The sequence below is a fragment of the Convolutriloba macropyga genome, chromosome 5, assembly GCF_964194025.1.
Source record: "Convolutriloba macropyga chromosome 5, txConMacr16.3, whole genome shotgun sequence".
In the NCBI taxonomy this organism is placed as follows: Eukaryota; Metazoa; Xenacoelomorpha; order Acoela; family Convolutidae; genus Convolutriloba; species Convolutriloba macropyga.
In genome coordinates, this window is record NC_134472.1 from 63,835,525 (window position 1) to 63,850,571 (window position 15,047).

Consider the following 15,047-nt stretch of genomic DNA (forward strand, 5'->3'; position numbering starts at 1 on the left):
GAACATACCCTCAATATCGGCGGAGACGGCATACTTATGCTGCCTGAAACGGATGAGAGTATGAAGAAGACGCTGAAGTAGGTCAGGGCCTGTCAGTAACGATCTATTTAAAGAAGTTCCGTGGAATTTTGCGGCACCATTTAATACCCTTCTAATTTTTCCAGGTTTACTTGGATTTATTACAGGGTGGTGTGGTAAGTATCACTCACGTCTGGATCGCTGACTGGGATCTTTTGGGTTTTCTACTCGAAAAACGTAGCCTTTCTCGATATCATCATTTATGTTCTTTGAGTATTTAGACCGAAGTTCTTCGTCCTTAGAAAGCCTTTTCTCGAGGGACTTTAGCTGCACGAGCGCTGAGTAATAGTTTTTTGGTAAGTCGAGGTCGTCATTAGCCCAAAGCATTCCAACTTGATATCTTTGACCGTCGTGCGTCGTGGTTTTCTTTAAGATTTCGACTGCTCTGCGGTCTGCTGGTGACCTTGGATCAACTTCTTTCATTGCACCGTAAGACTCCAATTCGTACCAGGTTCTTAACTGTTCTACTAAATCTTGTTCTGGCTCAACAATAGCTTTGAAGCAGGACGAAACGAAACTAGAGCTTGAAGGCAGTGGACCACTCAACACCCATCCTATTGGTAGACGGACGGCAACTGGGGCGCATTTTGATTCGCTTTCAAAATACTCAATCGGGCGGATGGCGTGGTACACGTCCTGGCCTAGAATCATTTCGATATTCGAATAGCTATACCGAACGGGATCCAGAACACTCAAGTACGGGTAGGTTTCTTGCAAATGGGGGACGTCCACTATATCAGAACCAATGTTTAAGTTGTCCCTAATATATGGACTAACCTGGAAACTTTCACAAGTGTTTTCTGCTATAGGTTTTACGGTGACATCTGTCACAAGTGTATCAATTGTTTGCTGAGTGTTTATCCCGCAAACCGTTAATTTGAGACTTTTACCCTTAAGCTTAAGACGTTCAGCTGCAGCACTTGAAATCCATGAATGACTACATGCGGGATCACATAGCGCAAAAACTTTTGTTTTCTCATCAGTGGGGCTAATTAATTCAACCTGTTTCACTTGCAGAAGACCTTTTACGTCCGATACTGAGGGAAAAGAGGACGAGCTACTCTGAATCGGTAGTTCATTCTTACAACCAATTGTTACTGATGAGGACGGCTGTGTAGTTGGAGCATTGTTAGCTTTACTTCCTTTCTCAAGATTGTTTTTAGGGAAGATACGATCAGCTCCGTGTAGCAATGAATTGTGTGAACTAGTGCAACCAGAATGTTTACATTTTCTGAGGTTGGGGCAATTTCTAAACTGATGTGACCCTTTCAAGCAAGAGAAGCAGAGCCTATTCTCAGCGACAATTCTTGTTCTTTGTGTTGGGTTCTCACTTGTAAATTTTGGACATCGCCACAAAGGATGGTTAGCCTTACAATGAGGGCAAGGTTCATACTTAATGGGTCTTGGAGTTTGGGTTTTCGTTTTCGCGTCAGTTATTTTTGAACTAGATGCAAAAACCTTTGATGTAGTTTTTGTTTTCGACGGAAAAGACGGCTCTTCAGGTTTCGTTTTAAACTTGGCTGTTTTCATGCGGTCATGAGTGTCAGATTTCCTGTGCAGCCAATCATTGAAATCCAGCAACGTTGGACGGTCCCATTGGTTCCTCACAATGTGTGAGCACCAAGATTCTTTAAGATTTGGCGGTAGCTTATCCACGGCTTGATTCACTAAAGACGAACTTTGAAGATCGGCCTCATACGATAATGAACGAAACACGCCAACCAGACTAGAAATTACGGACGCATAGGCAATAATGTTTTCGGAGTTATGCATCTTTAGTGGGGGGTAGTTGTTCAGCTTATCCAGATGAGCACCAACAATGGCGTGTGGTTGGCCGAATTTTCTTTACAACACTTTCATTGCGTCATTGTATAGAGCTCCTGAATACGCGAACTGTTCTATGGATTTCTTCGCTTTTCCAGTTAAAAGTCCTTTCAGATAGGTCAACTTGGCAGCATCTGAGAGATTCTGGGAATCTATTGCACTTCTGAATTGTCCTATCCATTCGTGCCACAAAAGTGGGTCTCCATTGTAATTGGAAAGGTTCCATTTAGGCAAGGGATTGAGATGACTAGAAGTTATAGCGTCGGCCAAGTCTTTCACATTGAATGACTGATTTGTTTGAGATATTTGTGCTGCGGGGAGAGGCGTGAAAGCGCTTGACGGGTATATGGGCATCGTGGGTTGTTGATAAAGAGGCGTTGGAGCTGCAGGTTGATGCAAAGGTGCTGACACTGGTTTATTTGGCTGATTTACCACGGTAGCTGTTGAGAAGGGGTTTTGATGATAAAAAGTTGTACCACCACTCGAAAACGATACCACAGGTTGGCTCATACTTGAGTTTGCCATTTGTTGTGCGTTCACTTGGGAAACTGACTGGGTTACAGTATCTAAAGTTGGCATATGCCAAAGAGTTAAATTCGGTAAGAGGTGGCTTGCCATTGGATAATAATTTTGACGATGGTTCGGAAGTGGGTTATGTCTACTCTGAACGTTTGCATTTTGATTCTGAGTGAACAGTTGGCTTAAGACAACATTCGTGTTGTTTGTATTAGCAACGACGTTTTGATTGTTTGTGCTCTGATTCACAAAAATTGGAAGGTTTGTGTGTGTAGTTAGCATCATACTGTTGTTTACGTTCGCTGCTTGGGTCTGCTGTTGTTCAGAGTTATTGTGATTGGCATCATTTGACGTCAGATTCAACGCTTCACCCTGGGAAAAAGGATGATTAGGTCTAACGACATTGTCCGATAAGTTTACAGCCACTTGAATGTTCTGACTATCTGTATGCATATTTTCATCAGGTAGCTGCGCATCATTATTTCCCAAAGAAAGGAAGTACGATACCCCTTTGGGTGTTCGGGTGAAGCTGCTATTAGTTTTAGCAAATAGTGATTGATCGTGGAAACCTCCTAATGAGGCTTGCGGGACTTGAGTAATGTCTGTTAGGGATGGACCTATCTGCGCGTCATTACGTAGCAAATTTTCAACTGGTACATGATCTCGTGATCTACCAAGTAGTGGATTGATCTCCATCTGCGGAGCAGCAATTCTTGGATTAGCAGCTCCTGAGTTTCGTGGTACTTCTGAAGGCATTGTTTCGATCGCAGCAGGCATTGTGTTATTGGGGTTGGCATTGTTTACCCAATCAGTTACACGTTCAACAGTATCGATATGGTTTGACGTCAGTTGATCGTCAAAATCGTTACCTAGGCTTTCATCCGAGGACTCCATACTCTCGAGCTCGTTCACTTTGGCTTCAAAAAGCCTTTTTCTGTTTTCTTCGCTGATTGTGTTCAGCTCTAGTTGATGCTTTTGTTGAGCCAGTTTTAACTTATTTTCATTTTCTCTTTCTATCTCTTCTCGCTTGAGTTTTGCTATTAGGCGTTTTTGACTTGATGCTATCGAATTCGTCTTTGTACCTCTACTCGACGTTTTCCTCTGAGTTTTGCTGGTACTTTGAGGTTCTGTGAGTGACTCGATGTATTGGCGCGCCCTTATCACATACTTATCATGTGTTTCGCTTGCCTCCTTCAACCAGAGTTCCAGGTCCTCGGTGATTTGTGCTTTGTTAGGGTGTCGGGCGGCTAACTTTATTAACTGGTCATTTTTGGACATTGCTGTAGATAAAAGGTCTTTGGCCTTGCCTACCATGGTTTCGACTCGTGCTTTTCGTGCAGCGCCTTCAATGGCTTCATCTATGCCTCTGTAAACTTCGTTTACGTTTAGTTCGGCCTTAGATCTTGCTTCAATCAATTTAGTTACTCGGGCTTCCATCCTTAGAACAGTTGTAAAAATTGAACTTCAATTAGATTGAATTTTTATGCACTCAACAATTTTAGATTACAATATTAAGTTATGGGAATACAATTAAAGGGTTAATGGTTTATCTAAGCAATCAGGGACGTAATCGATGTGTTTCGTTCGTGAGATAAAGCTCAATTTAACAGCACCGTCACTAGCCAGGAGGAAACAACTGCCAAGCTATAGCCTTGCACTTAAGCTAGCCACGGCTCGAGAGCGGAATCCTCCAAGAGAGCAGCAGCCCTGTTAGCGCGAGCTTTTCGACGTCGCTGGTTCAGTCTCTTCGGACGCGTTTTCTTAATAAGACAATTAAGGTCGAAGCTATAAAACCTTACAATTGTTAGGGACTTGATCTCACAAGAGAAAAATGGATGCAATTGGGTGTAGTCGTTAACAACAGCCGGGTCCTTTGCATTGCGTTTTGAAAGCAAATCTTTTAAAACGTGGCCTACAACAAAATCTGTCTGTTTAAGTGCTGCAAAGATATCAGGAGCTCCTTGCCGGGGGCAGTAGACTACTGCACTTATTTTGTTCTTAACAAGATTAAGCTCCTCAATTAACTCTTTTGCAGATAATGTGTTATGATTGTTGTTGTGATGAGGCGTTAAACTATTATTTATGGCGTCGCGCCAAATGATAACTTTGTCTGCGTGTGGGTACTGAACGCTTAATTTATACTGCACAGTTTTCCTTTGCTTGAAAGCTTTGAAGCTCAACCCAGGCTCAGCTATGGAGGATTTTACGTGACGAGAACACTGAGGTTCACGCAATTTGCTTATTGTTCGACTAAGGGAGCTAGCACCAACAATAAACAGCATTAGTGTGTTCAATTAGCGTAAAAATCTTTGTGTGTCCATAAGGCCGAAAATTTCCTAGTGATTACTTAACCGAAAACAAAGTGATCATCAATAACTTTGTATGACGGCGAAAATAAAAGCTTTTATTTTCGCCGTCATACAAAGTTATTGATGATCACTTTATTTTCGGTTAAGTAATAACTAGGAAATTTTCGGCCTTATGGACACACAAAGATTTTTACGCTAATTGAACACTCGAAAACTTTTCGGCTAATTGAACTCTAGGAAATGTTTCGGCTAAATGAGCAACCGAAAAATTTTCGGCTAGTTGAACACTAGGAAATTTTTCGGCTAATTGAACACCAGGAAAATTTCGGCTAAATGAACATTCGAAAAATTTTCGGCTAATTGAACACTAGGAAATTTTTCGGCTAATTGAACACTGGGAAAGCTTTCGGCTATTTGAACACTAGGAACTTTTTCGGCTAATTGAACACTAGGGAATTTTTCGGCTAATTGAACACTAGGAATTTTTTCGGCTAAATGAACACTAGGAAATTTTTCGGCTAATTGAACACTAGGAAATTTTCGGCTAAATGAACACTTGAAAAATTTTCGGCTAATTGAACACTAGAAATTTTTCGGCTAAATGAACACTAGGAAATTTTTCGGCTAATTGAACACCCGAAAAATTTTCGGCTAATTGAACACTAGGAATTTTCTCGGCTAATTGAACACTAGGAAAATTTTCGGCTAAATGAACACCCCAGTTATTCGGCTAATTGAGCCTCCAAAGTTATTCGGCTAATTGAGCACCCAAAGTTATTCGGCTAATTGAGCACCCAAGTTATTCGGCTAATTGAGCACCCAAAGTTATTCGGCTAATTGAGCACCCAAAGTTATTCGGCTAATTGAGCACCAGGAAACTTTCAGCTAAATGAACATTCGAAAAATTTTCGGCTAATTGAACACTAGGAAATTTTTCGGCTAATTGAACACTGGGAAAATTTTCGGCTAATTGAACACTAGGAAATTTTTCGGCTAATTGAGCACCCAAGTTATTCGGCTAATTGAGCACCCAAGTTATTCGGCTAATTGAGCACTCAAGTTATTCGGCTAATTGAGCCCCCAAAGTTATTCGGCTAATTGAGCACCCAAGTTATTCGGCTAATTGAGCACTCAAGTTATTCGGCTAATTGAGCACCCAAAGTTATTCGGCTAATTGAGCACCAGGAAATTTTCGGCTAAATGAACATTCGAAAAATTTTTGGCTAATTGAACACTAGGAAATTTTTCGGCTAATTGAACACTGGGAAAATTTTCGGCTATTTGAACACTAGGAAATTTTTTGGCTAATTGAGCACCCAAGTTATTCGGCTAATTGAGCACCCAAGTTATTCGGCTAATTGAGCACTCAAGTTATTCGGCTAATTGAGCACCCAAAGTTATTCGGCTAATTGAGCACCCAAGTTATTCGGCTAATTGAGCACTCAAGTTATTGGGCTAATTGAGCACCCAAGTTTTTCGGCTAATTGAGCACCCAAAAATTTTTTCAGTTACTTATGTCTAAGTTGAGGTCTGCCGCCAGTGGGAATACAAGAAGCACCAAATAGAGATAGAGTTTACTTTGAAGACTAAAGTTTTGTCTTACAGTTTTCCACACTTCCCTGCCCCAGATGACACTGTCTAAACGAATGACCAATCCTCTGTGTGCCAGAAGACCAAAAACTGTCACTGACCCAGCCTCTGTTCGCCACAAGACCAATAGCAGTCACTCAACCGGGCTCTGTGCACCAAAAGTACCAATAGTAGTCACTGACCCAGCCTCTGTGTGCCAGAAGTTCCAATAGTAATCACTGACCCAGCCGCTGTGCACCAGAAGTTCCAATAGTAGTCACTGACCCAGCCTCTGTGCGCCAGAAGTACCAATAGTAGTCACTGACCCAGCCTCTGTGTGCCAGAAGTTCCAATAGTAATCACTGACCCAGCCTCTGTGTGCCAGAAGTTCCAGTGGTAGTCACTGACCCAGCCTCTGTGCGCCAGAAGTACCAATAGTAGTCACTGACCCAGCCTCTGTGCGCCAAAAGTTCCGATAGGAATCACTGACCCAGCCTCTGTGCGCCAAAAGTTTCAATAGGAATCACTGACCCAGCCTCTGTGCGCCAAAAGTTCCAATAGTAGTCACTGACCCAGCCTCTGTGTTTTAAAAGTTCCGATAGCGGTCACTGACTCAGCCTCTGTGCGCCAGAAGTTGACGTAAAGCGGACGATGTAATCCTTAACCCGATTACTTTCACTCGGTGGACCAAAATACCTATCCAGAAAAATATCGAGGTTGCATAAAAACCACTGTGCATTGACACAAAGTGCAACTCTTGATTTATTTGACCAACTTAAGCGTTGTACTTCAATCAGAACAAAATATAGTACGCAACATGGTCTCTAGGCAGAAACAGAACATTCTTGGTTTACTGAGAGAGTATAGAGCTCTACAACAGAAGCCTGCAGATGAATATTCCAACTGTATTGCTATAGAAATATGAAACTCAGGTTCTGAGTACCTAAGTCCACCCAGAAAATTGTCGATCTTAAAACAATCCCTAACGGTGTAACATTCAAGTAGACAGACTCAGATCATTTCTGTGATCTCTGAACACATTCTAAGAAAGGCGCTGTTTTTGAAGTCCATCCACTCATGGGTGACGTGACTTGCTTGACACGTGAGCAAGCATGGTTGGCGTGGCCTGGCTGGCTCGTTTTTTCGCATTTTCACTGAACAAATTGTTTACAATTATATTTTTTCTAAAAACTTTTTATTGCATTGTTCTTTGACTAATTCTGCAAAATGTAATTTGTATGATAGTATTGCTAGATCGTCTTTCGTTTTAAGCTTTTGCCGCATCCACCTTTACCGCATCTGGCCTTCTACATCCACCCCCTGGTTTCCCTTCTACTAGGCGTTGTTCGACTAACTTATTTTAACCAATTGCCTTGTTTCAACTACCACAATTTTTTCGATACCTTTTGTAAATTTCTTGTTTACTAACGTGTTATCCTAACACACCGTCAACGTTTTCGTTGTATCTTTTTGCCGGATATTTTTGTACCCGATGAACCATCTCTTTGCTCTAACCATAACAAAATAAGGGAACTTTTGACAAACAAGATCCAGAAGTTACCATTGAACGTTTGATTGTCCAACGAAAAAGGTGCTTTCACCGAATTAGTAGATGTCAATGAGTAGGTTTTGGAATTTTCAGGAAACGAATAAAGAGCAGATTTCTTCCGGAAAAATCGTTGTGAACGATTATAATGGTAACTGGTAACAAAAAACTATAACTTTTGTTTGCGGCGGCAAAAGTTTCATTGATTTAAAACATAACAACAAAAAATCAAAAGAGCAAAATAAAACACACGATTCAAAAACGGACTCTTTTTTTGACTTACACCATCTAACGAAAAAACAAATGCACAGAAGAAAAATACATTAGCTCAAAAGGACCAAGGTAAGCCAGTACCCTGAACAAAAATACGGGGGCTCAACATGAGCAGAACGAAACAAGATAGCTCAAAAACGACCAAAGTATACAATTCGTTATTATACAGCCCTCACTCTGAATAATTGAGAGAGTTATTTGAAAGCAAAATTTTGGTCAAAATTTAGAATTTTGCTCAGATTTTGGTAAAGTCACCACGTCCAAGAAAATTTTAGAGTATTCAAATGAATTTTATTTGCATCGCATGGTTCCATTACCCGGCCAAACTAGGTGGACTTGTTGCTATAAAAGTTTTTTCCCTTCCAGAAATTAACATCTTCAAAGATAAGCGCCGCCGACACCACAGGCAATTGAATGATTTTTTGCGAATACAGCTAATTGTCAAAACGGAGGGCTTCACTTGTCTCCAAGTCCTTAAAGCAACAAAAAAACATAATGACCAATTTTGCTTGTTTGATATGGAGCAAACTTACTTTCCCTGCAACAGAATTTGGACCTGGTATATTTTTCTACTTCACACGCTTGATAGAAATATAGATGTTTCAGCCTTGCAATAACCCGAGGACAGGCAAAGATGAGTGCTGCTACGCGGCGGATTTTATGAAAGGTTGACAAAATCTATTAATCCAAAACTTCAACAAAACAACCACAGCATTTTTATTGTTGGCAATAAACACAAAAATTGCATACCTTCTACTGAGAAGTTTTTGCAAGTTCATTACAATGTCATCAATCAGGAACGCAAATGAGATCCTTCAGGTTGCTCAAAAAGCTGCGCAACATTGTGCAATAATGCGCAACAACGCTTTAGAATTGTGTAATACTGCTCTGAATAATTTTGCGTGTCCAATAGTCAATTTTGTGCGTTTACAGTATTGATACTAACAAACAAAATTATAAGTACAGAGGAATTTAATAATATAAATATGATTGATCTGATTTTGAAGCCATGCAACAGCATTCGATTTTCTCAAGGCGAGTGCCTACGCTAAAAGCAACTTAAAAGTGGCCTCGAAATTTGGAGACTCTAAAGCACATCAAGAACAAAAGATGTCTGGATAGGAAGCGTCTCAGGAAATTTGCCCGTGATTATTTTTGCTGACGACAAGAACTGTTAACAATTTGCCTTGCATTTGAGCTCGTACCGCCTTTTCAGCCGCTTTTACCGCCTTTTGCGTCATGCTCAAAGATGGAGATGGGCGGTGCAAAAAAGCAAATTGACAGCAGCAAGTTTTCCTGCTTTCAGCAATCTAAAAAACAAGATAGTGCATAGAGGAAGTAAGTATTATGTCGCTATGTTGTTCTTCTCTGAAACAATTGAAATCAGCAAAAAAAAAATTCCCCACAAAACATGAGGTTTGATCCGAAGACTACAAGAATACCATCAAAAGGGATTTGGATGATTTTTTTATCGGTTCAAAGTGCTCTTGGTTGGAAAGTTGCTCGAGTGCTACCCAACACAAAAAATCGTGGGTAATCCGACAAAACTGGGACAAAATGCGTAGTTTATTCAGTTGGGCAGCAATCTTTTCACGACTTATCATTGAATAAGTCATTGTCTACCTGCACTGATTTTTTGCAAAGCTTTATCTAGGTAAAATTGTCCACAAAAAGACCATTTACATTCGCACAATTTAGAATGCTACAATACGGTGTGACCAGCGAACTCACACAATTGTGCAGGGAGGAGCAAAGTCAATTTTGGTGGTAAATAAAAAAAACATAACAATTTTAATTGCAAATATTCGGCCATCTGTGCAAACTGAGTTCAACTCACGACAAATGACGATACTAAAAATATTTTGGAAGTCGCAAAAAACATACTTCTGAGCATATTTATAAACTTTTAAATAGATACTTTTAATGCCCCTTAGAGAACGTTCAAGAGGTCAATGAGATTCGTAAACAAATCTCTCGTATTTGATTTTGAGCCAACTCACTTTGTAAGCAGTATAAAAATTATCGTTCAATCTGAAGCAAAATCATTGCAAGTGTGAGAGCTTAGGTGAGAAGACAAAAGTGACACACTTGTTGAGAGTAATTTTTCTATGAAATATCAAATTCGTTTTTTGTGCCCTACGCATTGTGTTCATTGTCAACAACACAAACTGTTTTATCCATTCGTGCTTTCAATTTAGATGGTCAACAATTCCTTCACCACATTTTCAACTAGTGCAACTGGCCAAAACCAGTGATCCTAGAGGCTACATTCAAAGAGCTTTACAACTTGCTGAACTCCATAGGTTTGGTGAAAGCTCTGTAGAGGTTTTAAATGTTCCGCAATTTTTTGAGCTCAGGTAACTTCCAACACTTAAGAGACTAAAAATGGCTGGCAATCGTCCCGGCTACTGCTCATGTTGCATTTATGGACTTGATGACTGTTCTAAAGGAAATCCATGTCATTCTCCTCAGCAATCTTTCGAGCGGGGGAAAACTGTCGAGTCCTGACGGTGTACATGGTGTGGATAGTGTGGACAGACAAAATAAATTTCCATCAATCGCTCCAATGTAGCAGTAAACATCGCATCTTTGTTACCAATCATCCTCAAGTGAAAATTGGGGGTACTAAAACATTTGCAATGGAGCTAAGTAATCAATTGTGAAAGTGTGATAGATGTTGGCATGCTAGATATGTGCGCAGAGTTTTCGCCGTCTTGTAGTTTTCTGCGTGGTCTTTACGTCTTGCGTGGAGAACAAAGCACTCCCTAAGCCCGCCAATCTTTGAATTCCTTATCAACATCAACCTCTATGTCTGAAAAACTGAACAAGTTAATTACTTCAACTCATCTTTAGCGGTGTCTGCAACCTGTCCCGAAAACCATCAAAGAGTCTCTTTAGTACTGTTCAGCTACCAAAAAATTTTTCGTGGTTTTTACTGAGTGATCTCGTTCTTACAATTTTACAAAGTTTACTGTATTTTTGACGGCTATAAAACGGAAATCATTGAGCTTGAAACGGCAGAATTTCATCTCCAGTTTCTTGTTCAGAGACAGTCGTTTAACGCCTAAGGAAAAGATCTTCCTGACAACAAGCCCGTCGAGCAGATTATTAACATATCTCCGTTTCAATTTCTCAATGGATCTAAAGCTCTCATACATGCTTCTGATTGTATTGAGCGACTAGTTGAAGTGCAGTTTGACGTGAAATATCCTATTGTTTAAAATGTCTCACATTTTTCATAACCGCTTCTGTCAGACTATCGGGATGAATTTGGGATTTCATTTTACATGTCTGACTAATGCTGCTGTTCTTGCTATAGTTTTTCAGCTATGAGCGCTAAGTCTTCTGTAAACGATTTGACAGAGTTCGTCCGATTTTGAGGTACACCGGCCATGATGTGATCAGACAAAGAGACAAGGAGGAATTTTGTACACATCGCCGCTGACTTGCGAATGAAGATATCGAGTGACGTTTTAATCCGCCCAGTCCAGCACACCAAGCTGGGTTCTGGTCGAAGCTTGAATGCAGATTTGAGAAACTACCATTTATCTTAATCGGTTAATGTCGCTTCAGATTGGAAGTTCTGAACACTTCCTTTAGTCAACTTTTAGCTTTTTCGATTACGCATTGAATGAACATCCGATGACGTCCGCAAGAGCCAACCCAACCGGCCTAAGCGGTCAAGCGCAAAAGACTTAGCCGAGTTTGGTCATTTTTGTCATCCTGCGCTGTTCTATGGAAGTCCGATAGAGTAGCGTTGTTATGTACCCTCCCTGAACCGTAGATCAAAGAGGCCGGGCTTGCCGAAGAGCAATCAGTTATCGGTGATTTAGTTTGGATAAGACAGCAAACCAACGAGTTATCATCTCTCTGCTATGATGGACGAACTCCGATTCAGTTTCGACAGAGCTGCACGCTCCGCCGTCGTATGCACTCTGTCCAGATTGCTCTTCTGTCCGTTTGTTTAGATTGTTTTGCCATTCATACTGTTTTTACATGCCGGAGGACATTAAAGACACTAAGTAAATAAAAGTGGAACTCGAAAATTCGTCACTTATTAAAGAAGTTCTGTTTGTATTAAATGAAAACTTTTTCTTAGATTTTCTGTTCCATTTATTTGAAGAATTCCTAGAAATATCAAAACTGAGTTCCCACTCAATAGAACTTCGAAAATGGCTCAAAATTGATGGCGATGGTTTAGAACGAATCTGTTCGAAATGGTCACCGCTCTTAAACTAAAAAAGAGAACTGCCAAACATATAGCTAGATAATCCGGGTTTTTCTAATACGCTTTTTTGCCTTGATTTTAACTTGAAGGCGGTTGTTGCTGTACTGTGATAGATTTTTTTCTCTACAGTAGGTAATAGAGTTCTAATGATGAAAGCTCTGACATAAATCTTTTTTCGCAGTTATGCAAGGATGACGTCATTTTTGTGCTTTATGGGATTAATTTTTTTTATCCAGAATTCTATTTATACAGTTTTCAATTTTGTAGCGTTTGATTACTTTGGCTTTCAGCGTTTTAAAGCCAATTGCGACAAGATTTAAAACCAAAACTGTTGTTACAGCGTTTGGGTTGTTCCCGATGTCGGCTTCCCTGAGAACCAGAGAGCAAGCGGAGGAGATGGAACTTAATGGAGTTGAGCCAGGGGATTGTCTTTATTACGAAGGGACCACACATGTGCTGAAAATATGTCAGTTTGTGTGTCCAGGATGGGTGCGATTCAATCGGCACTCTCCAAAATGTCTTGAGAAGGAGTCCTACTGCTGCGACTGATACAAAAAGAACTGATCAATTGATAGAAAAAAACTTTGTGATGTAAATTAAAGTTTTTCATCTTATGAATTTTTGTACAAGGAAGGAATTCGCTTAGATCTCGTGAAAATTTTTAAACGAATAAACTGTTTCACTTTATCTCTTGATTCAGGGAAATTTAACCCAATTTTGTCCGTTCCAAACTGCCATACTTTCTTTTTTGTTCTTGTACTAGTATCGCTGATTTTTGATTTTTTGTGGTTGTTTAGAAACAAGACACAAAGTACATGAATAAACCGTTCAAGATTTTTCCAAAATCTTTGAAATGGTAGCATCATTCTGCACAGGCTGAGGTCCCAGACTCAAAGTAGATATAGGTCCATACATTCCGATACGGAAAATGCGCATGTCCAGACCGTCGCAGACAAAATGTGCAAATTTATATATAGCAATCGTTTGCAAATTTGGTCAATTATAATCATCATTTTATTCTTTAGAGTCAAATTAACCGCTGAAAATTACAAGTCAATTCTTTTCTGTTTTTTCGTTTAATGCTAATGAAATACGTGCTGTGTCTCTTTTAAAAGGTGAGCTAAGCTATTTGGAGATTTTTAAAAACAGATTCATTGACATTGCAAAGCTGAGACCAGTTCTGTTCCCGTAAGATTAGATTTAAAAAGCTAGGTTTTGATTTCATCTGATAATTTTGAAACAACACTAGCAACAGTATTGATGCCAGCAACAATTAAATCAGGAGTGATAACTTTTTTCATAAAAATGAAGATTGGCTCAATATTTGTCTTATCATAGAACTAAATTCCAGACACTGAGGAGGCAGAAGAGACGGCACTACAGGAAAATGAGATGTCGTGGAATAATTCAATACAAACACAACATCTTAGTTTTAACCGTTTTGCTGAAAAGCATAACAGTAGTTTTCTCCAAATTTCTGTAAAAGGCTTTTTATTGCCTGAGAAAATGATTTTTTAATAGTCAGTATGACAACAAACCAGGGTGATTGATTATGAGGCTTTTGCGTTTAACATTCCAACACCCAAAATAACTGACAAAAAAACGAAATTTTTCAGCACTGAAGCTTTCAAGATACGTATTCGAACAAAACTATAAATCTAAATGATGATAAATTTGACCGTCAAATGAAGATACAAAACGACTAACAATTATTACGAGCTAGTTTTAATGTAATTGTTAAATAATTTTAATCTATTTAATCCTATTTCTTGTTCTCATTTTGAGAATTATGCAAAACATTTTTGTTTATTCACTAATAAATGAAAAAAAAACGTATGTGAAACAATAAGTTAAAACGAATTCACTGAAAGGAAATATCACAAAAAATATGAATTTGATTACTAATGTTGTTTGAGAAAATAATTCGAGAGCCATTGAGTCATGAATTTTCATGCTTCTCATAAAAGTATTCCCAAGCAGTTAGGAAACAGAAGGCAATTTAGCAGCTGTATTTTTCCTTTCCAAAAAATCAAATTAATATAAAGAAAAAAATTAACAAACTAATAGTTCTCGTTTTACAGACAATTCAGAACACAAATTGTGTTTCAATTGTAGGAGGTCGAAACAAATTTGGGAACAATTTTCAGACAAAAACGAAGTTCGAAACATTAGTAAAGACCAAACTGAACATGAAAAAGCTAATTTGTGTTAATTTTTTCTTCGCATTTATCTAAGAAGTCCTACATTTTTCAGCATCTTCAAAACGTAGACTTTCAATTTTGAACTCATGGCGTTTCCCATGAAGTTGAAGCCAATGTTTCAAAAATTAGTGAAAAGAGCTCAAAGGTCAGAGATTAAATTTAGAACATGGAGAAAATGCAGATGAGATGGAGCTCCAAAAGAAAAAGCGTTGGTATATAAATGGCCACATGATTACTCTATTACCCATTTGGCCCCTTTTGCGCACGTTCGATTTCTTCATTTTTACCCGGGTTGCCCCATCTTAGATACCATACTTAAGACCATTTATGGTTCCATCCACGGAGGGCCAAATTTTCGTGTATGATCTTACCATGGTATCCAAGATACCATAAATGGTCGGGTGTATGATATCTAAGATAGCCATTAATGGAAGCTCTATGGTATCCAAGATAGCCATTAATGAGAACTCTATGGTATCCAAGATCACCATTAATGGTAACTC

General features: G+C 39.3%; 1 protein-coding gene across 2 annotated transcripts in view; it reads left to right on the top strand.

Annotated features, from left to right (window-relative positions):
• Positions 1-12,957, top strand: part of LOC142340161 (uncharacterized) — a 33,720-nt gene extending 20,763 nt beyond the window's left edge. For both annotated transcript variants that reach the window (XM_075390665.1, XM_075390666.1), the window contains exon 2: positions 12,684-12,957. In XM_075390665.1, the coding sequence (XP_075246780.1) occupies positions 12,684-12,892 (209 nt within the window). In that variant the 3' untranslated portion in view covers positions 12,893-12,957. The remainder of the gene's footprint in view (positions 1-12,683) is intronic.
• The last annotated feature ends 2,090 nt before the right edge of the window (positions 12,958-15,047 follow it).